Source organism: Megalobrama amblycephala, linkage group LG13 (genome assembly GCF_018812025.1).
Source record: "Megalobrama amblycephala isolate DHTTF-2021 linkage group LG13, ASM1881202v1, whole genome shotgun sequence".
NCBI lineage: Eukaryota > Metazoa > Chordata > Actinopteri > Cypriniformes > Xenocyprididae > Megalobrama > Megalobrama amblycephala.
In genome coordinates, this window is record NC_063056.1 from 20,212,559 (window position 1) to 20,239,689 (window position 27,131).

Consider the following 27,131-nt stretch of genomic DNA (forward strand, 5'->3'; position numbering starts at 1 on the left):
TCACAATTGCGAGTTATAAAGTCCGAACTGGGAGTAATAAACACGCAAATGCAAGAAAAAAAAGTCAGAATTGTGAAATAAAAATTATTATGTTTAAAAGTTATCTATGTAAAATATTATAGGTTTAAATTATTTTAATTATAATTATTTCACGCTGTAACTGCTATGTATGTATGTCCTCTGAACTGCATATGTGAATATTATGAAGACTTACTGTTTACATCAAATTCCTGCTTTAATAGTAGACTAATCCTTGCAGGTGTCATCAGTCCAGGCTGTGAAACGTCTCTGTTTATCTTCAAAGGACGTTTTCAACGATGGTTTTCTTTAAAAATGAAGACTATATTTTTTGCATTCCGATTCCAACATCCAGAGGCACAACAAAACATTTTTCTCTTATTCTGTGGATTTTGCACATTTTCCTTCAATTGCTACCACTATTTTTCTGCAACCAGTATGCGCGCGCAGCTGCAAGTGACGTAATTGTGACGTCTGCTCCAAAGTGGTCTATAGATTTTAATTTTTAAATTCAAACAAGAACTGGAAATATAAACAATCATGTCTAGAGATTTTTGAAAAACAATTATTTCAATCCAAACAATACACATTTCAATCAGAACATATTAAGTGGCAAGACCACTTTACTTTGAACTTTAAACTCAAACGTTCTCTGGCACATAGATCCATGATTGAATGAACTTAACATGTTTAACCTCTGAACAAAACAGATGCACTGTATCTGACTAATCAGACTCATCTTCAGAGTCACAATTCTGGCACACATAAATTGCCTGGCTTAAGGTGCAAGCATCATGGGCCCATTTGTTGCATTTTACACATTTTACGTCTCTTTTGGACGACTGTTTGAAAATGGCTCCACACAGACGAGGCAGAATCTGATGATTCTTGTCCAGATACTTTCCCTTTTCTTAGTACCAGTCAGAAGTCTAGAAGCAGCATTCTGGTAAGCTGTATGAGTGAGGCACTTCCTGATTTTGCTGAGTTAGATGTGCTACTGGGTCAACAAATTTTGATTCTGGAACAACATTCCTGTCCAAAAATATATTCCTAACTCTATCCCTACCCCTAAACCTAACACTACCCATAAGTTATTGTGATACACTCATGTGTAGTCACAAGGTAATGTGTCTTTTGGTATTAATATTTATTTATTTATACATTTATTTAATTATTTATGTATTTATTTCTTTATTTATTTGACAAATAGTTTATTGTACACTGAGTCATTAATTAACACTACTTAAGACTGAAGTTGTAAAAGAATACAACTGTTGCCACTAGAGGGAGTCCGTTGTGGGTTGCTATGGTGATTCATAGCTTATATATTCATTTAAAAAAAAAGAAAATATGTGCCATTGCCATTATAAGACATGTCAGTTCACATTTTCTATGTGTTCTAAACCAATAACTTGTTTGTGTTAAATGTGAAAGTAATTACAGGGTAAAACGGTTGATTGTTGTGATGTAGTCAATTCACATGTAAATAATACACTTTTATTTCAGTTGCGCTAATTTATTAATATAAATATATATTTATAAATGTATATTTGTACGTTATATTTGTTCAGACTTAAAGCAGTGTTTATGTGTTATGAGAGTGACGGTGATCATTTTGTGCAGTAAAACAGTTTCATTTTAAAAGTTACTAATATAACAGTAAAGGCTACAGATGTGTTAATAATGTGTATTTTGTGATATTGATAAGCATAAAGTCAAGATGATATGATGTCAATAAAGAGATGCTACAAGCTGCGTTTGAGGAAAGCCACTGATCTTTTCTTGTGTTTACTTCTTCTGATAATTCAGGGGTTTTTTTGTAATCTGTTTACGTGTTCCACGCCCGGGACTCGTAACATTATCTCTAAAATCAGGGGGAAATGAGAGATAAATAACACAGATGTGAAAGACTCTGACACTGGTTGTAAGCCTAAACTTGACATAAACTTTAAACTTGTCCCTCAAATCTGATCGGCTGAATGGAATTCCATATTCCAGGACCAAAAAAGATTAAATAAAAGCATGTATACAGACTCCAGGGGCCGTATTCACAAAACATTTTATCTTACCACTAAGAGTTCTCCTAAATAGCAGTAAAAGTTCTTAGCTAAGAGTTTTCTCTTAAAACCTATTCACAAAGCTGCTGAGACAAACTTTTACTAAGGAATAGACTGAAGTCTTAAGCTAAGAGTAAGGGTGGGGTTGACCTTGTTGCTATGGACTATACACACAGTGATTGGCTGATGGGGGAGGAGTCAGCGATTTAATCATAGAAATATTGTAGAATGAGGTGTCATGTTTCCATATTAAAATAAAGGTTTTAAAATACAAATGTTGCCCTATTCAAAATAAAATGTTGCCATATTGTTGCCATAAAGGTTTTAAAATGTAGGCTAAGTGTCACTAATTAAACTAGTATATACAGTTAATATATATATATATATATATATATATATATATGTGTGTGTGTGTGTTTTTTTTTTACTCTATTCGATCATTTGTAAGTGTGAACTAATGAAAACCACTGGCACAGGTAATCAGACAATCTTTATTTATTTGTTAAAGATTTTTTTTGGCATCTCATCGTAGATTCAAATCTATAAATCAAAATGTATTGCATTTATGAAGAAAAGGTTCAGCACCTAAGGCTCTGTCGCTATTGTCTCAATGGTGTTCAGTGTCTTTGGGTGGATTAGGACTTTTTGTGATTTGGTCTTACCCACGTAGAAGGCAACGTTCTCAGGACCTTACGCAATGTTTCCTAAAAGTTCTCAAAAGGTGATGAAATTTCTGAACCTTTACAGAACATTCGGGACGTTCCTAAAACGTCCTCTTTTGGTAATGAAAGTGCTGCAGTTCAAGGTTCCTTATATGACTTTAGGGGGACGTTCCATTTTGGTTATTTTATGGTCAAAAAAAGAACGTTACAAAGAGGATATTTGGGACATTAACAGAACGTTCCCACATGGTCCTGTGTTGGTCATTTAATAACGTTCCCGATATGAGTTTAGGGGAACGTTCCATTTTGGTTATTTTATGGTCATGCATGAATGTTACAAAGAGGACATTTGGGAAGTTATCAGAACGTCCTATAGTAATAGTCCCCTAAACATTCCCAGAATGTCCTGAATGTTCCCTGAAGGTCCACCAAATAACATTCCCCAAACCTTAAAAGAACTCCACATCGTGACCGTCTCTGAATGTTCTGGGAACGTTACTAGGTGACAGCCTCGCTAGAAATTTTACGTTCCCAGAACATTCTCAGAACGTCCCCACTGGTGTTGAGTAACGTTCCCAGTATGTTCACAGACGGTCAAGATGTGGAGTTCTTTAAAGGTTTGGGGGACGTTATTTGGCGGACCTTCAGGAAACATTCAAGACGTTCTCTGAACATTTAGGGAACCATACTTTATTTGGAAATGTTCTCAGAACCCTGCTGCCCGTTTCAAAAAAATGAACTGAAAATTAGAGCTGAATTGACTAATAAAAGTGGCTGTTCAAACGAAAACTATTTTTTCTTAAAGGTCTTTACAGGTTATTTCTTGATTAATATTATGAAACCGCTTCTTTAAATTTCAAATCTCTTGCAGTAAGTCATTAGCTGCAGCACATGCATGAACTAAGGTAACTGCTATATCACTGCATCAATAACTACACAGTTACTGTCTTTAAATAAATCAACATGCAGCAAAACATCAATGTTTCTGGATCATCACTGACTGAAGCATAGGCTCTACTCTCCTGCACAATGGTGACCCACAAAACTCAGATAACAGAAACAGAACATTAAACTCTAACAGATCTCTCTAGATCTCTGCATCTTCACTTATTACAAACCACTCTGACTTTGTTTCTTTCATACACATATTCTTAATGAGTATAAAAAACTTTTTTTCAAAATTTGTGTTGTTTTAGACCTCAAAATTTATAAATGTCCTTCCACCGCCCCCAAAACGCATGAACGTGTGACTCCGACCACTGAGCTGGAAGACGCATAAGCGCGGAGAGGAAGGAGCACAGTTGCTTTAGTTGTAATAAAAATAACTTTAAAATTATGAAGATAAACAAACAAGATGTATTTTAGTACCACTATCAAGCTACCGCTAACGAGCTGACAAAGGCAAAGCTAAAAACAGGTTGACACGTTTATTACCATCATTTACACTGTTTTCTGTAAGATTCATAACAATTGTTCTACAGTAACTAACATACACTCAAATATCAACTCACAACTGTGTCTACAACAAAGTTCGACACACACAGATAAAGCATTTGGTGCAATAAAAAATTGTGAGAAAATTAAAATCTGATCAAATGGGTTTGGATGCTTAGTCATTGATGATGATATGAAGTCATACAGTGGTCTTATTCACAGATCTTTGAATATTGTATTTTCATTCACCTAGACATCATAATGCAGGAGAACCTGTCCTACTTTGAAATTATGAAAGTTTTTATCCTTATGCAGAAATTATTCAGACAGTGTCACGTAGATTCACACAGACATCAAGATTCTGCATATGATCCTCAACAATGGTGACAAAATTTTCAGATAAACTCTGAACATCACAAAACAAGCTACCAGAGGTGGAAAGTCCAGGGGTCAGAAAGTAAAAGTCCTGCCATATTTTTTTTCCCACCCACTGAAGCAGTGTTAAAGTTAATGAGATAATTAAGTGATTAATTGAGTGATGATTGAGCATTATTGAAGACACCTGATGATAACAAGCAGAATCACCAAAGGAGAAAAATCACAATTTTTAAGACACCATCACAGAGGTCATTGGTTTGCTTTAGTTGGGCTCTTGACCCTTGACTTTTTAATATTAGATCTTGTTTGGGTTGCTGTAACTGAGTTATAACAGCCAGACAAGCAAAGAGAAAAGATGGTCAGGTAACGTTGGTTATGTTATCACATAATCATTATTTAATCTGAATCACTGAACTCATTTAGAGTCCAATCTCTGAGTTAAATTTACATTATTGATTACAGCAGCACTGTGATTCTACAGCACAAGATCCAGTTTTTTTTCAAAATAATTCAAAGGTTTCATCAAAAGTTGTTCTTAGAAAAAAAGACTCTTATTTAGACACACAGATATCAAGAATCAGTCTGTGAATCTCAACAATGGTGAGAATAATTAAGCAATGTTGCAGTGCATTCTGGGTGCCACCAATCAAAACTCATCCACAGCTCCCATCATGCATTGCTGCATGAATAAATTATGAGATGAATTGTCTTAGTAATTTTCTTTATTCTCACTATTTAAATTTTGCTGTTTTTCTGTGACTTTTTAGTAGCTTGTTTTTTAATGTTCACAGTTGATCTGTTGATCAGAATATGTTGCTTGTCACCGTTGTTGAGATTCACTGGCTGATTCTTGATGTCTGTGTGTGCCTAAAAGACAGACTTTTCTTTTTTTTTGATCAGAACAACTTTTTAAAAAATTCTTATTTTATTGATAAAGCTGATCTTGTGCTGTAGAATCTCAGTGCTGCTGTACTCAATAATGTAAATCTAACTCAGAGATTGGGCTCTAGATGAGTTCAGTGATTCAGATCAAATAATGATTATGTGAAACCGTAACCAACGTTACCTGACCATCTTTTCTCTTTGCTTGTCTGGCTGTTATAACTCAATTACAGCAGCCCAAACAATTTCTAATATTAAAGAGTGAAGGGTCAAGAGCCCAACTAAAGCAAACCATGACCTCTATGGTGTCTTAAAAATTGTGATTTTTCTCCTTTGGTGATTCTGCTTGTTATCATCAGGTGTCTTCAATAATGGTCAATCATCACTCAATTAATCACTTATTTATCTCATTAACTTTAACACCGCTTCAGTGGGTGGGAAAAAAAATATGGCAGGACTTTTACTTTCTGACCCCTGGACTTTCCACCTCTGCAAGCTACTAAAGTCACAAAAAAGATATTTTAGTGTCACCATCGCTGAGGATCATATGCTGATTCATGATGTCTGTGTGAGTCTAAAAGACACTGCTCAAAACTCTGCATAATGTATAAAAAAACCCTAATAAAAAAGGGGGTAAAAAACCTTCAATTAATGCAAAAGTAACATTTAACACACTCAGATTAGATTTTGGTGATGATCAATGAATCAGGACACTCCATGATGATTGAATCACCAACACAAAACAACCAAACTCATCTGATCAGACTTTCTCCTGCTTTTTTTGCAATAACTAATGTGTTTTGAAAACACAGTTAAAGCAGCCAGAGAAAATCAAATGTTAAAAATGTCAAGAATCAAGAGCCCATCTAAAGCAAACGCTCTCCTCTATAACGGTGACTTCAAACTTTATTATTTTCTATAAAACACCCACACAGGAGGCGACATTCTCGTGACCTTGTGCAGCTTTGTCTAAAAGTTCTCTAAAAGTGACTAAAATTCTAAAACTTTACAGAATATTTGGGACATAAAACGTCCTCTTTTGGTAATGAAAGTGCTGCAGTTAAAGGTTCCTTATATGATTTTAGGGGGACGTTCCAATTTGGTTAATTTTATGCTCACAGAAGAACGTTACAATGAGGATATTTAGGACATTAACTGAACGTTGCTACATGGTCTTCTGTTGGTCATTTAATAACGTTCCCGATATGAGTTTAGGGGAACGTTTTATTTTGGTTATTTTATGGTCACACAAGAACGTTACAAAGAGGACATTTGGGAAGTTAACAGAACGTCCTATAGTGAAAAGGTGCGTTCACGTGGCCTCGTAATTCCTGTAGTTACGAGATTCTAGCTTGTAAAAAGCGTTCACGTCCTCGTAGAGCTCGTAATTACAGCTTGTAAGCTGGGAGTTTTCTGAAAGCTCCCAGATATACCACGTGGCTGCGCTGTACCACCTGACAGCTGTAGATTCATTTAGGCGTTGACAGTGCTGCCATGGAAACGCATAATTCCCAGTTCAAGGACCAAAAGGACGTGAACAGCTCCGAATATAACGTCACGTGTTGTCATTTCAAGATTCCGGTAAATACGAGGTGACGTGAACGCAGCTATAGTCCCCTAAACATTCCCAGAACGTCCTGAATGTTCCCTAAAGGTCCACCAAATAATGTTCCCCAAACCTTAAAAGAACTCCACATCGTTCTTGCATGACCATAAAATAACCAAAATAGAACGTCCCCCTGAAGTCATATCGGGAACGTTATTAAATGACCAACAGAGGACCATGTGGGAACGTTCTGTTAATGTCCCAAATCTCCTATTTGTAACGTTCTTTTTTGACCATAGAATAACCAAAATGGAACGTCCCCCTAAAGTCATATAAGGAACCTTAAACTGCAGCACTTTCATTACCAAAAGAAGACGTTTTAGGAACGTCCCGAATGTTCTGTAAAGGTTCAGAATTTTCATCACCTTTTGAGAACTTTTAGGGAACATTGCGCAAGGTCCTGAGAACGTTGCCTTCTATGTGGGAGGTTGTCCTGCTAAAAATTTTACGTTCCCAGAACATTCTCAGAACGTCCACTGGTATAAGAACGTTGTCTAGTAACGTTCCCAGAACGTTTAGAGATGGTCACGATGTGGAGTTCTTTTAAGGTTTGGGGAACGTTATTTGGTGGATCTTCAGGGAACATTCAGGACGTTCTGGGAATGTTTAGGGGACTATCACTATAGGACGTTCTGTTAACTTCCCAAATGTCCTCTTTGTAACGTTCTTGCGTGACCATAAAATAACCAACATAGAACATTCCCCTAAACTCATATCGGGAACGTTATTAGATGACCATGTAGCAACGTTCAGATTAATGTCCTAAATATCCTCATTGTAACGTTCTTATGTGACCATAAAATAAACCAAATTGGAACGTCCCCCTAAAATCATATAATGAACCTTGAACTGCAGCTCTTTCATAACCAAAAGAGGACATTTTATGTCCCAAATGTTCTGTAAAATTTCAGAATTTTCGTCACTTTTAGACAAAGTTGCACAAGAACTTCACCTTCTGTGTGTGTTTTTTATAGAAAATAATAAAGCTTGAAGTCACCGTTATAGAGCACCGTTATTTTGTGACTTTAGTAGCTTGTTTTGTGATGTTCAGAGTTAATCTGTTTATCTGAAAATTTTGTCACCATTGTTGAGGATCATACGCAGAACCTTGATGTCTGTGTGAATCTACATGATGCTGTCTGAATAATTTCTGCATAAGGATAAAAACATTCAAAGCAGGACAGGATCTTATGCATTATCATATATCTACATAAAAGAAAACACAATATTCAAAGATCAGTGAATAAGGTCACTGTATGATGATCAAATCAACAATGACTAAGCATCCAAACCCAATTGCTCATATTTATTTTCTCACAATTTTTTATTGTAACAAATGCTTTAGAAAAACACAGTTACAACAATGGGAGAAAAAATAAAGTCAAATTGTCAAGGGTCAGGAGCCCAACTAAAGCAAGCGCTTACCTCCGTAATGGTGATATCTATAAATTTTGATAAAACATCAACACCTCATTAAGAAGATTTGTATGAAAGAAACAAAGCCAGAGTGGTTTGTAATAAGTGAAGATGCAGATATCTAGAGAGATCTGGGGCCTGTACCATGAAGCTGGATTAGCTGGCTAGCCAGGTAAGTTTCAGATTAGTTTGCGCCAATCCTGAGTTTTAGGTACCATGAAAGTAACTTGACTTTTAGCGGTGTTCATCGCCATGGTAACTTAGGCTCCACGGCTAACCTGCTCCAGGGCAGGTTATGTTCTGGTTCAGAGATCAAACTGAAATTGGACCAATCAGATGTGAGCAAAGTGACACTGACACACCCAACGCAATAAAGTCACTCCCCCAGTTTCTCTTCCTCCAAATTAAAGGTCATTATGTAGTAAAAACAAATATTTAATGATGAAATTGTCTGGTTTTAATGATAATTACCTAGAATTATTTTATGATTTATATATGATTTGTATAATTATATGATCTATATTTTTATTAATCCATTACACAAGTTTAGTTTAACAGTTGTTGTTTAGCATTTAGTTTCAATGAATATTAATATATATATGTAATATAAATAAGCTGTAAATAAACTTTAAATATGACTACATGTGACCTTGTATGTTTAAGTCTCTATCGCTATATATTATCAACTATATAAACTAACTTCACAACTTTCACTTGCAATGATAGAGAAAGATCATTTCTTTTATTTGTCCTCTTTCACAGACAAGTATTTTCCATTAGTGTGAATGCATCTAAATTCTTCATTTTCAGCAAAAGAGTTTTGAATCGCGCTGGCTCTCTCGCGAGAAGTGAATCAGAGTTTATCTCTGCTGCAAGGCATGTGATTGGCTGTTCACCACTGATGTCATGGATTCATGTGCACGCGCTCCCCAAACTCAGGATCAAAGCCTGAGTTGACAGAGAAAGTTGATGATCAGCATCATGGTACCAACAAAGCCAGATTGGAGTGGTTTGGTTTTGTCAACTCGAAACTAATCCTATAACCCTGAGTTTGTTCATCTACCATCATGGTACAGGCCCCAGGGGCCGTATTCACAAAACATCTTAAGGCTAAAAGTAGCTCCTAAATTGCAGATTTAGGAGAAACTCTTAAAAATAATGGGCGTGTCAGTCCTAATTTTAGGACTCCTAAATTTTTGCTCTAAGAGTATTTCACAAAGCATTTTAGCGCTAAAACTAGCTCCTAAATCTGTGAAACATTAGGAGTAGTCAAGAGGACTCCTAAGTCACTAAGACCAAATCACAAACAATCCTAATCCACCTAAAGACACTGTTCACCATTGAAGGAATAGCAATAGAGCCTTGGGTGCTGAACCTTTTCTTCCTAAATGCAATAAAATGCAATGCAATAAAAAAAAAAAAAATTGATTTATAGATTTGAATCTATGATGAGATGCCAAAAATTAATCTTTAACAAATAAATAAATAATAAATAAATATTGTCCGATTACCTGTGGCAGTGGTTTTCATGGGTTCACATAATTTAATAGAGTAAAAAAAAAAAAATATATATATATATATATATATATATATATATATATATATATCTCGTCTGTGTATTTATTCCTCTTCTCATGCTGATTAGAAAGACCGTTTGAATGTGTTTCTCCCAAACTTTGTTTATAAAACATAATTTGTCGGTTGAATTCTGCATTCTCATCCAAGAGGTGGACAATTAACTGTATAGTTTAATTAGTGACACTTAGCCTACATTTTAAAACCTTTATGGCAAAAATATGTCAACATTTTATTTTGACTGTGGGAAAATTTTTATTTAAAAAACATTTATTTGAATAGGGCAACATTTGTATTTTAAAACCTTTATTTTAATATGGAAACATGACACCTCATTCTACAATATTTCTATGATTAAATCGCTGACTCCTCCCCCATCAGCCAATCACTGTGTGTATAGTCCATAGCAACAAGGTCAACCCCACCCTTACTCTTAGCTTAAGACTTCAGTCTATTCCTTAGTAAAAGTTTGTCTCAGCAGCTTTGTGAATAGGTTTTAAGAGAAAACTCTTAGCTAAGAACTTTTACTGCTATTTAGGAGAACTCTTAGTGGTAAGATGAAAATGTTTTGTGAATACAGCCCCTGTTATTGTTTAATGTTGTTTGTGTTATCTGTTTTTTATGTGTCACCATTGTGCTGAAGGGTAGCTCCTGTGCTTCAGTCAGTGATGATCCAGAAACACTGATGTTCTGCTGCATGTTGCTTTATTTAAAGACAGTAACTGTGTAGTTACTGATGCAGTGATATAGCAGTTACATTTAGCTCATGTGTGTGTTTTTGTCAGCTAATGACTTAATGCAAGAGATTTGCAATTTAAAGAAAAGTTTTCATAATATTAATCCAGGAAATACCTGTAGAGAGCTTTAAGTGAAAATAGTTTTTGTTTGAACAGCCACTTTTATTAGTCAAGTTTTTGACAAGGGCAGCGGGGACGTTCTGAGAACATTTCCAAATAAAGTATGGTTCCCTAAACGTTCAGAGAATGTCTTGAATGTTCCCTGAAGGTCCACCAAATAACGTCCCCCAAACCTTAAAAGAACTCCACATCGTGACCGTCTGTGAACATAATGGGAACGTTACTCAACACCAGTGGGGACGTTCTGACAATGTTCTGGGAACGTAAAATTTCTAGCGGGGTAGTGACTTAGGAGTCCTCTTGACTACTCCTAATGTTTCACAGATTTAGGAGCTAGTTTTAGCGCTAAAATGCTTTGTGAAATACTCTTAGAGCAAAAATTTAGGAGTCCTAAAATTAGGACTGACACGCCCATTATTTTTAAGAGTTTCTCCTAAATCGGCAAGTTAGGAGCTACTTTTAGCCTTAAGATGTTTTGTGAATACGGCCCCTGGTCTTCAAATGACAAACATTTTAGCTATAGAAATGATAATAATAATACTTGCACTTTCCCAGTCTTACAGTACTTGGCTACAATCAAGATTCAAAACTCACTAAAGTAGGCTATAGCAAAATTATGCTAACAATACATGGCCAAAAACTGAACAAACATCAGGGTAAAAACACTAAACAGTTTGCACACATAGCGACCTCTAATGGTCACTTTCAAAAAGAGCATCTTACAATGCTTATGTCACAGAGACGAACTCCGTGATTCCCTCCTCTGACCATCGGAGGGAGCCCTCGCCTGAATACTAACAAACACACACACACACACACACACACACACACACACAAACATTACATTTCCCGCAAACCCGTGCCTCGGACTAATTATCCCGCCAGCTGTTGCCCATAACCCGGACTATAAAAGACTCTCATACACATCTCACCTTCGCGAAGTCTTGTATTACCACGGTGTACATTTCTGAACGTTTATATCCTGTCTGATTGTCTGTTGCTGAACCTTCCATTTACGATCCTCTGCCGCCTACCCTGACCCTTGCCTTGTCTGCTGTTCTGTGAGTGATATCTGCCTGTCCTGACCAGTGCCTGTGTATTGACCACGAGTCTGCCTGTCCCTTGCTGTACCTGTTTGCCCCTGTTTGACTTTGCCTGTCTGACTACGCTCTTGTACAATAAAGCATGCAAATGGATCCCAGTCCATGTGATGAATTATTACAACTTACAATATTATACTGAAATATCTTAAACTGCTTACATGAATTCATTTTGTTCCTGTTAACAGAGTCCATATTTTAACATTACATTTCTATGATACAACCTGAAAGGGAATTTAAGTATTTAGGTCCAACTTTATATTAGGTGGCCTTAGCTACTATGTACTTGCATAAAAAAATAAATAAATACAATGTACTTATTGTGTTCATATTGGTAGGTAGTTTTAAGGGTGGGGTAAGGTGTAAGGGAAGGGTCAACAGTGTAATTATAAATTACAGAAATTAATAACAGATGTAACTACATGCAGGTATTTTTTAAAATATAAGTACAATGTAAAAACATGTAATTACACAATAAATGCATTGTATCAAATGATTAGTTTAATTGTAAGAACATAAGGCCACCTAATATAAAGTGGGACCAGTATTTGTTGTAAAATATTAATAATTATGAAAACTCACCTTTTTTACAAATCACTCAAAGAATAACAGCAAGGAGAACAGCTAATGCAGTAACTACAACAATCACAGTCACTGAGGGAGAGAGCAGAGAACAGTACATTCAGACTTGAAAATAAAAAAAAATATTCGTGTAACAAATAGGATTTAATTTCATAGTCTTTTTCAACAGTTATAGTTGGCGAGGAGCAGTTCTGCACACAATCATACTAAGTGCCATGACAAACAGACATGATTATTTTAAAAGTTACACAGTATCGGGCATTGTGGTCATGATGCATCTAAAATGATATATCATGACCATAATATGTTCCTTGAGCAAATAAGAAAATAGATGCTCAAGTACATTAACAAACATTAACGTTCATTTAATTCACAAAGATTGTGATCTGCTGTACTCTCTGCTGTGTCTCTTAAAGCTTGAAGAGAAACAGAGTAAGACAGTGATTACCTTGTATTGGCCTTTTTGATTTGTTTCTAGTTAAAGGCTCCTCAGAGTTTGTGGTGTGGACCGGAATCACTGGAGTCATTGGATCATCTTGAGCTGTACAGGATGAGTGTTAGTTCAGATGCATCATACTAGAAAATATGACAATCATATTTTAATAATTAGCTAACACACAAGATAACATTAGCATTATGCTTGTCTAACCTGAATACTTGTTACTTGTTGTGGTTGAGGTCTTCAGCTCATTTTTATAACCTGACATCTCCACTCTCTGTTGAGATCTTCATTCAGGAGTGTTGTAGTCAGATTGCTGATACAGTGTGTTGAGGAGAATAATATCTGATATCTGGAGTCTGTCATCACACTAACACCAGCCTGATTCACCCAGATCAACTGAATTCCATCAATACAGATCAAAGTTTCACAAGGAAAATCATTATATGAATTTAACTGGCAGAAGACAGTCACAGAGCTGGGCTGTGATTCCCAAAAGCATCGTAAGCCTAAGTTGATCGTAGAACCATTGCCACCAATGGAGCTATGATCAACTTAGGCTTACGATGCTTTTGGGAAATGCTACCCTGCCTGGTCTGATCTCAGTCTGTGAGGATGATGAAGAGACTGAAATAGAAAATAAACAGAAATCATACAAGAGTTTTCACTCTTTTCATTACATAATTTAAAGAAAGAATTTTAAGAACGCTTTTTAAGAACTCAATACTATCTCTGTTTTTAAAAAAATATATTTAGTTACCACTTGTAGTGCATTATGGGTTCAATAAGTAGTATCTAAATACATTTTTTAAATACATGAGAGATAGTATATTAAAAGTATATTTCATGGTGTCTAAAAATAGCACAGTTGAGTACACTTAGATGTTCTTAATATTATCTTAAGTACTAAAGAAGAATTTTTAGTATATTAAGTACAAAATTAGCGTGCGAAAATAGAGCACTTTAAGTACATTATAGAAATGTATTTTTCTTTCACCTGGGAGTCTGACCCCAGACTCAGTCTCTCACGTCCCAGCAAACATTTGGACGTTTAATGACTGTTGAAAAGACATCCCTCCGACACGTCCTGTCATGGTTGACAAATAGTTCCAAAATGAAATCTGAATGGAAGTCTTTGACATTATCTTATTAATCAATTTATTCATTGATTATTATATATTGAAGTAAACGTAGCTAAAAGTCAAAGTAACAATTAATACATGCAACCCCAGAGAATTGTAGCCATGTACAAACGTAACTGAATGCATTTTTAGGAAAAGTTCTGTGTTACATATTTTAACTGATTTATGCCGTCCTATGGTGACTATTTTTGGCCAGGGACACAATATTGCTGTCGGACCACTGTTTGCCGGGGTCTTTCTCTGTCATTCCTCTTTATCCCTAAAGTAGTTCAACTGTAGCTGAATTTTGATCTGTTATAGATCCCTGTAGTTGATGTGCGGTCAGAGCGAGCATTATTACAGAGCAGACGCACATTTTCATCAGAACCGCACAACACATGAGTCTCATCCACTCCACTGATATGTATGTATTTTTAAATATAATTCTTTCACAGATGTCTTAGAGTGTGTAGAAATGTTTTACCTGTGAGAAATGATTATCAGTCCCAAAAGAAACAAACAACACTTTTCAACCATTTTCTGTTTCTGTCAATCTGTCCCTTCTGTTTAAAATCATCAGTTCCTCCTCTGCTTGCTTCTTGTGGTCACACAGACACAGTTTTTGGAATGCTTGTCTCACAAAAAAGTTTTGTGAGAAAGATGTGTGCTTCTCCCACATGCTTATGAGCAAACTGGGTTAAACACTGAGGGAATGAACAGTGCAGACTAGATTGTGGGAATCCTTCACTTCATGTGTAGACTCATAAAGACTAGCATGAGTGTCCAGTTCCTCACCAGCTTCTACAGTTAAAAAGTTGACAAATTCAGTGCTATGAAGCAACTTGCTTAAAAAAAGAAGATGAGGAACTACCAACAGAATTCACACCCATCATTCTACAGACTAATTAAGGAAAAAAGGATTGCATGGGAAAAATACAATATTTTATTTCTTGCTTAATAATGTTTAGGAGGAAACAAGGATTTGTTTTTTCAGTGAACACACACAAACACACAAACAAACAAAAACAGATGTTTACTCGCATCATATGATGTAATATTCTTACATTGTATTAAACATTATTAAAATGTCAGTGGAAACTGATCAGGTGGATTTACAATCCTTTCCTCTTATTTTATATAATCAATAGGCGATCGTAGTCTTCTTAAATCCTGTGCATTCTGACTTACTAATATTATGTTTGTTTATTTGGTCTCTGAGATTAAACTGTTTGTCTGATTCATGTCAAGAACAAATAAGAAAGTTTACTCATTTAGCTCAGTTTCCAAAATAAATATGCACTTGTTTTGTTTTATTTTACTGATCATTATATGATCTACTTAATTGAAGAAAGAGAGTTTACAGTTTGACTTTTGTTCGATTTTAAGAAGTCTTCTGTAAAAAAAGTATTGCAGGACTTAAGTTAAAAAAGTACATTTACAATTGAAAATATATATTATATATGAGACGTGTGCTTCTTTTTTAACTGGCCTATGGGAGAATTTGTTTATTACAGTGGCAGAATTAACATTAGTGTCTTTGTGATTAATGATTTTTTTTTTTTTTAATGACTGATGCAGATAACAGAGAGCAGGGTGGCTGATAAAATTACACTTGTTCATTTGGATTCCTGTAACACTTCAAATAAAGAGAGTAAAGGTAATGAAATGAGTGATTGTGTCTTGGACGAGATGCTAATTTTGTAAAAGTGCACTGTATTCCTGTCACATAAGGGTTCAGTCACTGGCTATGTTTCCATGATCAACCTATTTTTATGTGAATTTTGAGAAATGCTGGATGTGCATGATGTGCATAAATTCTAATAATGTGCACAAAAAACTTCTATTGAGGAAGTTCTTTTTTAAGACATGCACACAAACTATGGAAGCACATTTACAGAATAAGCCCTTTAATTCCTCAACAGAGGATGTGATTCAAAACTTGACTCATTGGAATCATTATATGGGTAATGGGTTGGTTGTAACATTTTTAATAAACTGTTACAACTATTCCCACCCCAAACAGTCATAACATAGCTAACTGTTTTAGCATGTGGATTTGAAGTTATCATACAAAGCATCAAATTAAACTAGAGAAAAAGCTACTTCAGGTTATGTAAGTTAAATAATTAAATTCAATGATTGCTAGGTAAAAAATAATCTTGATGAAAAAATTTACTTTCTTACCTGAAAATCTTTTTTTTTTTGGTCATAAAATTTACAAATTTGCTCACAGTCGCAAGCAATTTTTCTTGTAAGCTCAAAAAGACGATATGAAGTGTATGATATTGATGACGTTACCACAGCTCTTTTCTGACCCTTTAAACTTACACTGTTACATCAGGATTTAAAGTTTGAACTCTCCTGTCAACATTCGGTTCACACAGACGCAGTCTTTTCTGCAGTGTACAGATGCACATTTAAGAAGATCTCACAGCTGAATTCAAACAAGTCTAGATATTCAACACATTAGATATTCAAAGATTTGTTTAAATTATATAAATGCATACTTGCTCAATGCTGATGTAAATAAGAGAGTATTATATTTATGGCAAATAATATGAAAAAAAAGTGAACATTATAATACTTTTTGTTTATTTTGTTTAATAGTACTTACTAATAAAGGAACAGGGACCATAAACTAATGAAGACAAAAGAAATAAAAAATTAAAAAAAATAAGTCAGGCACACCGCTTCCAACACATCGTCCACAGAAAAACATATGCTGATAAATATCGACCGATATATACCAGTCTTGGCGATATATCAGCCTACAACCAAAATTCATGTTCATTGGTCAATGCATATTTTTCATTCTGTACAAATAGGCCTATAGAATGACATAAGTGTCAGACATCTGTAAAATTGAAATACATGGGCATGTGACACACTTCTCCATTACACACTTCCTCTGTCAGTGAAATGCAGCTGTTGCGTGAGAGTCAACCTCAGTTGGACAAGTAAGAGGAAAGTTTGTTAAAAAGATAAAATGTGTCATATGTGTCTGCTGGAAATGATCATTCTCTGTCCACTTCTAACAGGTAATGAAACATATTTTTAAAAACACACACATATATATATATATATATATATATATATATATTAACATTTTTTAAATCTGTATAATTGGAACAACCATTTATTAAAAAATATTAAAAAAGAATTTTTAAAATTTAGATTGAATTGATTGTTATGATCTCATATGCTGTTTGGTACATACCATTTTATTATAGAATGCCCTGTCCATGCAATAAAAGTCAATGTGGTCCAAACCTGATGTTTTGATGTTTGGTTTTCATTTTGTATAAATATAAAGACCAATGTTGCTTTGGACCACACTGACTTTTATTGCATGGACAAAAACAGTTGAAACTGTTGAAAATATTTTTTTATGAAATGCATACAGGTTTGAAACCACAGAAGTAATTGTAATAATTGCTACATAAGATTATATTTCAGTGGTATTCACAATGTCCAGTTTAAGTTAATTAATTTTCTGCCTAAAACAGGACAAAATCATTCTAATTTGTGTCTCATTTAAGACATAGCCTACTTTGTTTTTTACACGGACTATTTTTATCTGCTGTGTCATTAAAGGTTAAATAATTAACGCAGATTTTTTAATTCCCTGTTTTTATATATTAATAAGTAATATGAAATGAACTGTGTTTCAGGTATGACTGTAGCTGAAGTAAATCATGTGTTCTGCAGTTCTGGTGAAAATGTCCATCTGCCCTGTAATAATACTCTTTCTAACTGCACATCAACTACATGGATCTATACCAGACATTCAGAGACAGTTGAACTGATTGGTTTAGGGATAAAGAAGAATGACATAGAGAGACGTGAGAGACTGAGTCTGGGGTCTGACTGCTCTCTGAACATCAAGACAATCACACAAGAAGATTATGGGCTTTACACCTGCCAACAATATGTGAATGAACAAAAACAAGGAACTGATGCACCTGTTTATCTGCATTTTCTTCATGGTCAGTGTTTCTGTAATTTTTTTAATAACACCTTAAAACTCACATGTAATGAAAAGAGTGAAGTCTGTAGTATGACTTCTGTCTTATTTTCTGTTTCAGTCTCTTCATCATCCTCACAGACTGAGATCAGACCAGGCAGCTCTGTGACTCTCTACTGTCAGTTGTATTATTATGGAGTGGATTGTGATTATTTAGTCCATTCTGAGGGAATTCAGCTGGTCTGGGTGAATCAGGCTGGTGTTAATCTGACGACAGACTCCAGATATCAGATATCATTCTCCTCAACACACTGTGTCAGCACTCTGACTACAACACTCCTGAATGAAGATCTCAACAGAGAGTGGAGATGTCTGGTTATTCAGAGAAATCAACCAAAGACCTCAACCACTTTTACTGTCAAGTATTCAGGTAAATTATTTTTATTCATAATGTTATTATTTTTAACTTTGTATTGATCATCAAGTATAAAAATGTGATTTTCTACAAATTCATCTTTTACAGCTCCAACTGAGACAAAGACATCGAATCCAGTCATCAGCTCAAAGACAACCACAACTGTAAATAAACCAGTAACTTCTACACAATCAGGTACATAATCAGCTGTTGAATGTTTATTACTAAATGTAATTTAAATATGTTTTTGTATGTATGTCTTTCTCATTTAAACTGATTTCAATAGCTCTAATTTGGAAAATGAGTGTCCTTAACCTGATATTGTTCATGCATTCAAATATTATTTTTCTTTTTCCACAATATGGCACATCTAACCCAAAATTCATAGCATCAGCTACATCTTCAGCATTGATCCTAGCTACCACATCAAACTCTGAGAAGAAAACAGGACCTACAGCACCAGCACGTCCAAAAAAACTAGGTAGGCCTATGTACTGGCATTCTCATTTCAGTAAGGTTTTTTTTTTTTTTTTTTTTTAACTCATTTTGATTTGGAGAACTTAAAGGGGCTCTATGTAGGAATGACACTCAGTGGTCTAAATAGGTACTGCAGTCCAAATTCAAAATATTGTTTGCCCCTCTATTCAATATTCTGTTTCACTTGGAAATATGTCACAACACTGGAGAAAAGATGTTTGCAACTTCTGGTTCACGCAGACTTTAAGGCAACAGCACGTGACAAAATGACGTCCGCATACTTCTGAGTCAGTGCCAGTCTATGGTCAATGCAAGTTTAATTCTTATCACTGTTATAATATCAGAAGTGAAAACTGGCAGAACTGTAAGCTTTCATGGTATCCTACATGCAAAAAGCTCTGCTTAAGGCGGATTCGCACCCAGTCAATTGCATTAGATCCCCCCAGGAAACAAGACTAATTATCTTATATCATTTTCTTATATAGAAAATCCATCTTAATTTAACAATTTTTACATATTTGTACTTGAAATAGGACAAAAAAATACTTAGTAAGAAAAGCATTTTTGCAGCGTGAATGAATGAATGAACTATTTAAACATCACTTGCACTTTAAAAAGGGGGAGGAGACCAAAAGAAACTCTGGGTTTACCGAAGAAAACCTGCTCCTGGCCAGGGTAGGTTCACAGAGTAAGATACCATGGTAACTGACTCTGAGTATAAGTTACCTCTCTTTTAGAAAAGGGCTTAACTTACCCTGCTTTCTCGGGTTTGACATACCTCCCATTCTGAAACAGAAAACCCAGAGTTTCCCTCAGTTCAGGGTTAACATACTCACAGTTCGCACTTAACCTCCTTTCTGAAACGGGCCCCAGCAAACGCAAATCAAAAGCCATGTGCTGAAACAAAACAAGACATGAGCCTTGTCCAAATACTCACACTTGTGGTCTTTTCACTTGACCACTTTTCTACTTACATGACGTATTTCCTGTATTTGGCAGGAAAAGTGTTCAAGTGGGCATGAAGACCACAAGTGTGTGTAGAACTTTTGATTACCCAATAGGACACACTTATAGTGTTGCAAAAAAAATGCAAGCGTTTACAGAGCTTTTTTGTTTTAATGTGTGATAGTTGTAATTTGTGATAAAAAAGCAGTTGCAAATGATGTACAAAATACAAATAGCCTACTCATTTTTGCATCAATAAAATGTGCAACACTTTATATTTTACTACTAAATTATATGTGGGCTATCATAATAATTAATTTAACTTACAGTTGTAGCGAATTAACTTAAAGGGGAAATATTAATAATTATTATAACTCATTATGATTATTAATTATGATTAATTATGAATATGTAAATCTGTTAATCAGATTAACTGGATGTAGCTACATTAAGATTAATGTTACAATCAATTAACCTGTTCGTCCAGTGAACACTTCAGTGTTGATTGTTTATTAATTCTAAGAAATGGTAATTTCCAGGTTATGGAAAAACATTCTTATTGTACCGTGCTACTTAGAGCATGTAGTCAGGATCTAAATCACTTAACAGGCAATGTTATTAGCAGACGGAGTCTTTATTAACTAACTCACAAACACATAACTAAACTAACAAACACATAACATAACATAACATACACAAAGGTCACACACATACGTAGGTAAGAATGAGCAATGATAGAGTTGAACCGGAAGTGGAACTGAAGAGTTTGGTTCCAAAACGCGATAAACGCCATTTTCAAAAAATTGAGTTTCCACCAAAATCAGTATTGTATCTGGTCGGTATTGAAAAGTCATTTATTAATTTTGCGCAAAATGCGATATCCGTCGTGTTATTCTGTCATGTTTTCTCCCCTTTCTTTCCAAAACGCGACAAACGCCAGTCTCCCTTCTCTACAGAACGCGATATATCCGCTCAACCGATCACAGCGCTCCATTCCACCCACTGTAAACATTGAAGGCTTTTTTAAAAGCCATTTTTTAATACCAATGTACTCGGCAAATGTGTTTATTTAACTGTGCGGTGGCGCCAGATACTCTTTAATCGGTAATGACAAATAATTTATAACATTAACAAGATTCATTTTGGGAGTGACGGCTGAATGTATTTTTAGTAAAATGCCTGTATATAAGATAAATATTGGCAAAGTTTAGACTCTGTCATGTATATGAATCAACTTACTTTGTTGTGTATTTTCAATTTGAAAAATAACTTTTATATTGATGGATTCATTGCATTTTGAAAAAAAGTGTCATGGATTTATTGCATTTTGGGGAAAAAAATAATACGTTTTTATAATAAACTTTTTAAAATCAAAATGTAGATTTGAATTTTTTATGTTTTTATAACCAAAAGATGCTATGTGAAAGTTTGAAACAGAAAATAGTGATTTTCATCTTGCCACTTTCTTGGTAAAGAAAACACCTTTTTACTCAAATTAATCAAAATGGAGTTATTGCGTTTTGGAACCAAACTCTTCAACTATTAATGGAGCTATAGGAAAAAGTCAAAAACAATTTGGAAATGAATCATCAGTTTCCTCAGTAATAAAACACATTTGCTGACAAAGGTAAGTTTTACAAATCAATACTAAATCGCTGTTTAGTGTTCAAATGTATGATGCTTGCAAGATGCCTTTAGGCTGAGGAGCCTCGGATCTGCAGGTTGAGGAGAAATCTTGATGATTCGGTCTGAAGTTGTTGCCAGTATCTTCTGCGTTGGATGATGAGCACATGGCTGGGTTGTAGGCTGAGGCCTGCAGCAAGGAGGGGTCTGTTCAGTCATCCAAGAAGCAAGGAAAATGCGAGGGAAGGTCTTTGTGCTCTACTTTTACCCTCTGGTCAAAGTCCAACCTCTTAGGGTTGATGTGGCCAATAAAGATGTTGTATTTCCAGGTGACAACACACCCCCTGTCAGGGCTTTTACGACCGAGCAAGATTAACTGGCCGAGTTTTTGAAGAAGAATTATTAAAGATTCTTGTAATACTGATGTGTTGCACAGGTATGGACATACCGCATACACAAGCATTTAAATCTTCTCGATATTAACCCATAGACACTAAACATGGCATAACTGAAGTTACCTTAAATGTATCATAATACAATGAGTGTAATACAACAACAGTAATAATGGATACCATTTCCTGGGGATGGGCATGTTCATTTATAGAACAGTCTGTCTATAAATTAATGCAGGAAAGTCTGTGTTTCTGTGGGGATAATGCAGGAAAGATGCACGTTTCGTGGGTCTCTTCTCTGCTCTCAATGTAGCAACCACATTCTTTAGTGCAATAAACTTGTAACTGAGAACTTCTCGGGGGATGGGGGACAGGCCCCAGAGTGCTTTAGGGTGCTTTCACACCTGCCTCATTTAGTTCGGTTGAATCGTACCAGAGTTCGTTTTCTCCTTTGGTGCGGTTCGTTTGGGCAGGTGTGAAAGCAGCAATCGCACTCGAGTGCGCACTAAAAGCGGACCAAACAAGCGTACCGAGACCTGCTTGAAGAGGTGGTCTCGGTACGCTTTCAAACGAACTCTGGAGCGGTTCGCTTGAGATGTGAAAGCAATCCGACCCAGTTAACGGACCAACGAACCAAATGACATCATAATTCATAACGGAAAATGTGATATAAAAAGCGGTAGTGTCTGATTCTGTGAGTGAGCACATTATTTACCACAGATGTAAACCAACGAGCGCCTCTGTTGTGTAATTGCAATTCTCCGTGTGAGAATGCTGTCCCGACAAAGCCTTTTTCCTGCTCTGCTTCATTATAAAATGTATATAGTCTCTCTCGACACGCTGACAACAGGTCGCTTAGTACACAGCGCTGGGAAACCAGAGACGGACCGAGAGAGACAAAGAGCGCGCGTTTGAATTTGCCGCAGTATTAATATGAATGTAGTATATAATTTAACAGCTGGAAAGACGGCTACATTTATAAAGTGTTTGCGTGTGTCTCGACAGTTACAAATAAAGCCACAATAATCTCATGGAGCGAACTTGTCAATCATTATTTTGATGGATGACGCAAAGAAAACTCTGACCAATAAGAGGACAGTTTTACTCGCATGTGACTTGCCTAAACGCATTTTGGTACGCTTTGAAATGTTGCCATGTGAAAGCGAACCGAACCAAGAAGAAAATGCAACATTGTAACAAATTTAGTCCCTGTTTCGGAACAAAACAAGCGATCCATAGGTGTGAAAACACCCTTAAACAATTATTGGTTAACTATAACAAATAATTGTGTCTGATTTGTCTCAGTCGTTACACAGTGGAATGTTTTCTTTGACATCTCGTGATTTCGGGGCATGTGAGAGCTCGAAACCGAATGCTCGCAACAAGACAAAGCGTACGAGGACAAGCGAATGCGTGCGCACACAACAGTATCCCGACACAGAGCCGAAACCAAACTAAACCGAAGTGCGGGGTCCGAACACCACGTCCCACACACAAGACAACTCACATGGACAGGAAAGCGTACGGCCAGAGCGAACTCAGAACCGCACGCTCAACATGACAAGACAGTCAGAGCTCTATCACAAAACCAAGAATACATAGACCGAAGTGACAGAACCCTGACAAATATATATATCTGCTGCTGTTTTCATCTGGATCTGAATGTGTCCCTCTATATTATCTTTCTTTCAGTGATTGTAATTGTTGGTGTTGTTGCTGCATTGGCTGTTCTACTTCCTGTTGTTATTTTTTGGGTGATTTGTAAAAAAAGAAGAGGTGAGTTTTTAATTTTAGCTCATATTTTGGGAAAACAGAGAAAAACATTCAAAGAATTTACAGACAGTTTTATCGTATAAATATTAATTTGGAAAAATGTCATCATAAAAACATTTGCTTTTTGTGACATTTTGCTAATTTGATATTTGTGTAATGTCTGAAAATTTGGTCATCATTTACTAACACTGATGTTGTTCTGAACCTGTATGACTTTATTCTGTTAAATTTAAAAGACAATATTTTGAGAAATGTGTTAATAATAGTTCTATTCTACAGCATTAGAATTCCTCTAGAAAATTGTCAAAATCAATTAATGACATGCTGTATTTTACACTTCTGTTTTGTGATAAATATTCCTCAGATAACAGAAGAGGGACTAATGAATTTCTGGTAAGTACCATAATGGCAAAACCCATGAGCCAATTTTTTATTATTTATTTATTGTCTCTATACAATGTAAAAAAATATTCCATAGTTTTTACAAAATAATTTTGGCAGCTGTGGTTGCCAGAATAATTTTGTAAAAAATACAGAAAAACTTTAAACACATTTACAGAAAAAACTGTAAATTTGACAGAATAAAACTGTAATTTACAAACAAGAAAATTTGAATGTAAACCAGTAAATTCAACAATGCACACTAATACTAAAATCTGTTTTGTACCTTTAACATATACTGACAACCAGCATAATAATGTAGGTGGTAAAAGAGAAAGCCACATGAAGAACTAATAAGAAACATGATTTTTTTTAAATAAAATACTTTCAAATGTGGAGTGTCACACAGGGAGTTAAGGGAATATCAGTTTACAGTTTTTGACTGTAAATTATACATTGACTTGTTCTTTTTTACTTCTAAAAATTGTAATATTTAAGGCATTTTTCTGTGAAAATTATATAAAATGTCTGGTAAGATGCGGGAACTTACTGCTAACCAATTTTTGGTTAACAGTAAGTTAAATTTTTGGTTACAATTTTTTCCCGTAGCGTTTTTACAATATTTTGCCGTTAAAATCACATTTACTTTTTACAGTGTAAGCTTGGATGGACTGACCCTATTATATGTATACTGTTTTTTCTCACATTAGATAAATGCAACAGCTAAATATCAAGTTAGTTTATTTGTACTATTTCTTGTCTAAAGGTCACAGATATGAAAAAAATATAATGGAACCCATGATACAATCAACATTTCCATTCATCCTACAGCCAGCACTAATGTAAGTGAACCATATGATTCATCTTTAATAAGCGATTCATATTTGTGTATATTTGACCGTTTCTGTTGCCCATATTATCCTCTGTAATGTTAAGTATACTATAATGTACATTAAAACTGTTACACGGCTACTCACCACCAAAAATCAGACTCATTCTGACCCTGTCTGAAATGTTCAGTTTTTAAGGGAAGGCTCCTTTAAGGCTTGTCAAGGCCACTGTTATGATTGGCTAACGTTATTGCATAGGAAACAGTATCAACGCCCTCTTGCTATTGCATGTGAGTTGTGGCTTGTTTCCATCGAACGGTATAGTACAGTACTATATGATTGGGGTCAGTAAACCCTGAAACGGCAACAGTACCCTTACTTGATAGGCATGCTGTATGCCGGGAAGTAGCAATCGACATCATTCTCAAGCGAAGAAGAAAGTGACACAGTAAACAACAATGAAGGACATGCAGCAGATCTTGTTCTTGCTTCTCGGCATGGTATATCGCTGCGTGCCGACATGCAACAGTATTGTTTCTCAGCTCTATATTTAAAAAAACGGCAGCTCTTATGTTGTCATTTCCCTTGTAGCCTGTGAAAGTGACAATTCTTTGTCAACCAATCAACATGTCTCGCTCCACCCTTTAGGTACCGGACTACTGTGTTAGGCACCCCAACGGAAGGGTCCCAAAATATGGTTTGGAATTTTGGTACCATTCAAATCTTCTAACAATCGAAATGGAAAAAATAGGGTACTGTACTGTACCTTACAGCTCGATGGAAACAAGCCATAAGTGTTTTGAAAACATTATCCATATAAAACCATCATTTAGCCTAAGCATTATGAATCATTTACTTAATGTTTGAACGCTGTCTGTTGGGGTGTGGGGTATAGGGTTAGGGGTTACTTTCTGTTTTGTCTTTTTTTTTTTCTGTAGCATTGTGTATCTTCTGGCACACCTATTACTCCGACCAGCAGCTAAGCATGTCTTGGACTTGTCGCCATCTATCTGCAAAATGATTTAATGTGCAGAAAAAGTCACTAAAAAGCCATCACTAGCTTACACAGACAAGTGGAGTAACACAAACAATGAATGTCCTGTTTACAAATATTACATTTTCACGAAACCTTTAGGTGAAAATGTCACATGACACAACATCTTTTAAAATATTTGCAGCACCTGCATAATAATTAGCCTACTTTAAAAGTAGTGATGGATAAGCTTTTGTACTTTGGTTCACCATGTTTCCACTGATGTTTAGGAGCAGAAAGATGATGTGACTTATACTGAGGTTTTCATATACAGTAAAATCCAAGCCAAAAAGAACAAGGTGGGTAAACACTTCCTTGTATTTCCATCATCTTTTTTTTTTTTTCAAAATTGACAATATCTGTGATGTTTACTCAGGTTCATGGTGAAGATACAGTGACTTACGCTTCCATCAGTGGAGCAACAGCTGGACCTCAGGATAACAATAGTCAACTTTATGCCTCTGTGAACAAGAACTGTGACAAATCAATCAGTCATTAATCATACAAAGACCTCATAATATCATGAGGAGAGAAATGCCTAACTTTGTTAACCTGTTGACTTGTTAAATACAGTCTTTAAATGCATGTTAACAAACAAACTCAAGTGTTGAACACATGTTTTTTTTAGGACGTTGAGTAACAGTTTTAAATTATAAATCATTCCAAATCTTCTATTTCTCTTATTTTTGCAACTCTTCATTCTCCAGTAGTGTTTTTAACAGTCATTCTGAATTACGTACTGGACAACATCCTCATTTGTGAATAAAGTAGAGATGATCGGAAGTGTTTTACTCAACAGAGATGTAGAGGAAGAGCTTTGCTGTCAAATTCTGCACTGTCAGCCAATCATCTTTCTGGTGATTATGTACTATGTAGGGTACAACTAAAGTCACACCCTAAGAAAAAAGGACCTTTCCCTTCTCCCATAGTTTTTGATTGCACTTTTTTTTAAAAATGTTTTTAGTGAAGTGAACTGATGAAGCAACAGATTTTATGTGAGAATAAATCATAAGTGTTTGTTTGTTTGTTTGTTTGTTTGTTTGTTTGTTGTTTATCGTACAAATATATGAGGTTGTATTTTTTTTTTTCAGTAAATAGTCATTAAAATGTCCATTTAAAAAATACAGAAACAAAATTATTTAAAAAAGTAAAGATTCTGAAAACATTGAAT

The 27,131-nt window shown here is 35.3% G+C and overlaps 1 protein-coding gene and 1 long non-coding RNA gene across 3 annotated transcripts; one reads left to right on the plus strand and one right to left on the minus strand.

The window, feature by feature from the left end:
* Positions 1–12,477: 12,477 nt before the first annotated feature.
* On the minus strand, positions 12,478–14,948 carry LOC125243532. Of its 2 annotated transcripts, XR_007179061.1 has the most exons (4): positions 14,004–14,948; positions 13,217–13,633; positions 13,016–13,108; positions 12,478–12,639 (listed from the first exon to the last, which is right to left on the minus strand). It is a non-coding gene; the product is annotated as an uncharacterized LOC125243532 (long non-coding RNA). The 2 variants fall into 2 exon arrangements; XR_007179060.1 differs by having other exon boundaries at positions 12,478–13,108; positions 14,004–14,947.
* Positions 14,949–16,983: 2,035 nt separating this feature from the next.
* LOC125243919 (V-set and immunoglobulin domain-containing protein 10-like) lies at positions 16,984–26,982 on the plus strand. Its single transcript, XM_048153778.1, has 10 exons — positions 16,984–17,165; positions 17,799–18,113; positions 18,213–18,521; positions 18,615–18,701; positions 18,895–18,987; positions 23,636–23,719; positions 24,081–24,109; positions 24,864–24,939; positions 26,191–26,259; positions 26,337–26,982. The coding sequence occupies exons 1-8, from the start codon at positions 17,114–17,116 to the stop codon at positions 24,885–24,887; spliced, it is 993 nt and encodes a 330-aa protein (XP_048009735.1). The 5' UTR covers positions 16,984–17,113; the 3' UTR covers positions 24,888–24,939; positions 26,191–26,259; positions 26,337–26,982.
* Positions 26,983–27,131: the final 149 nt, after the last annotated feature.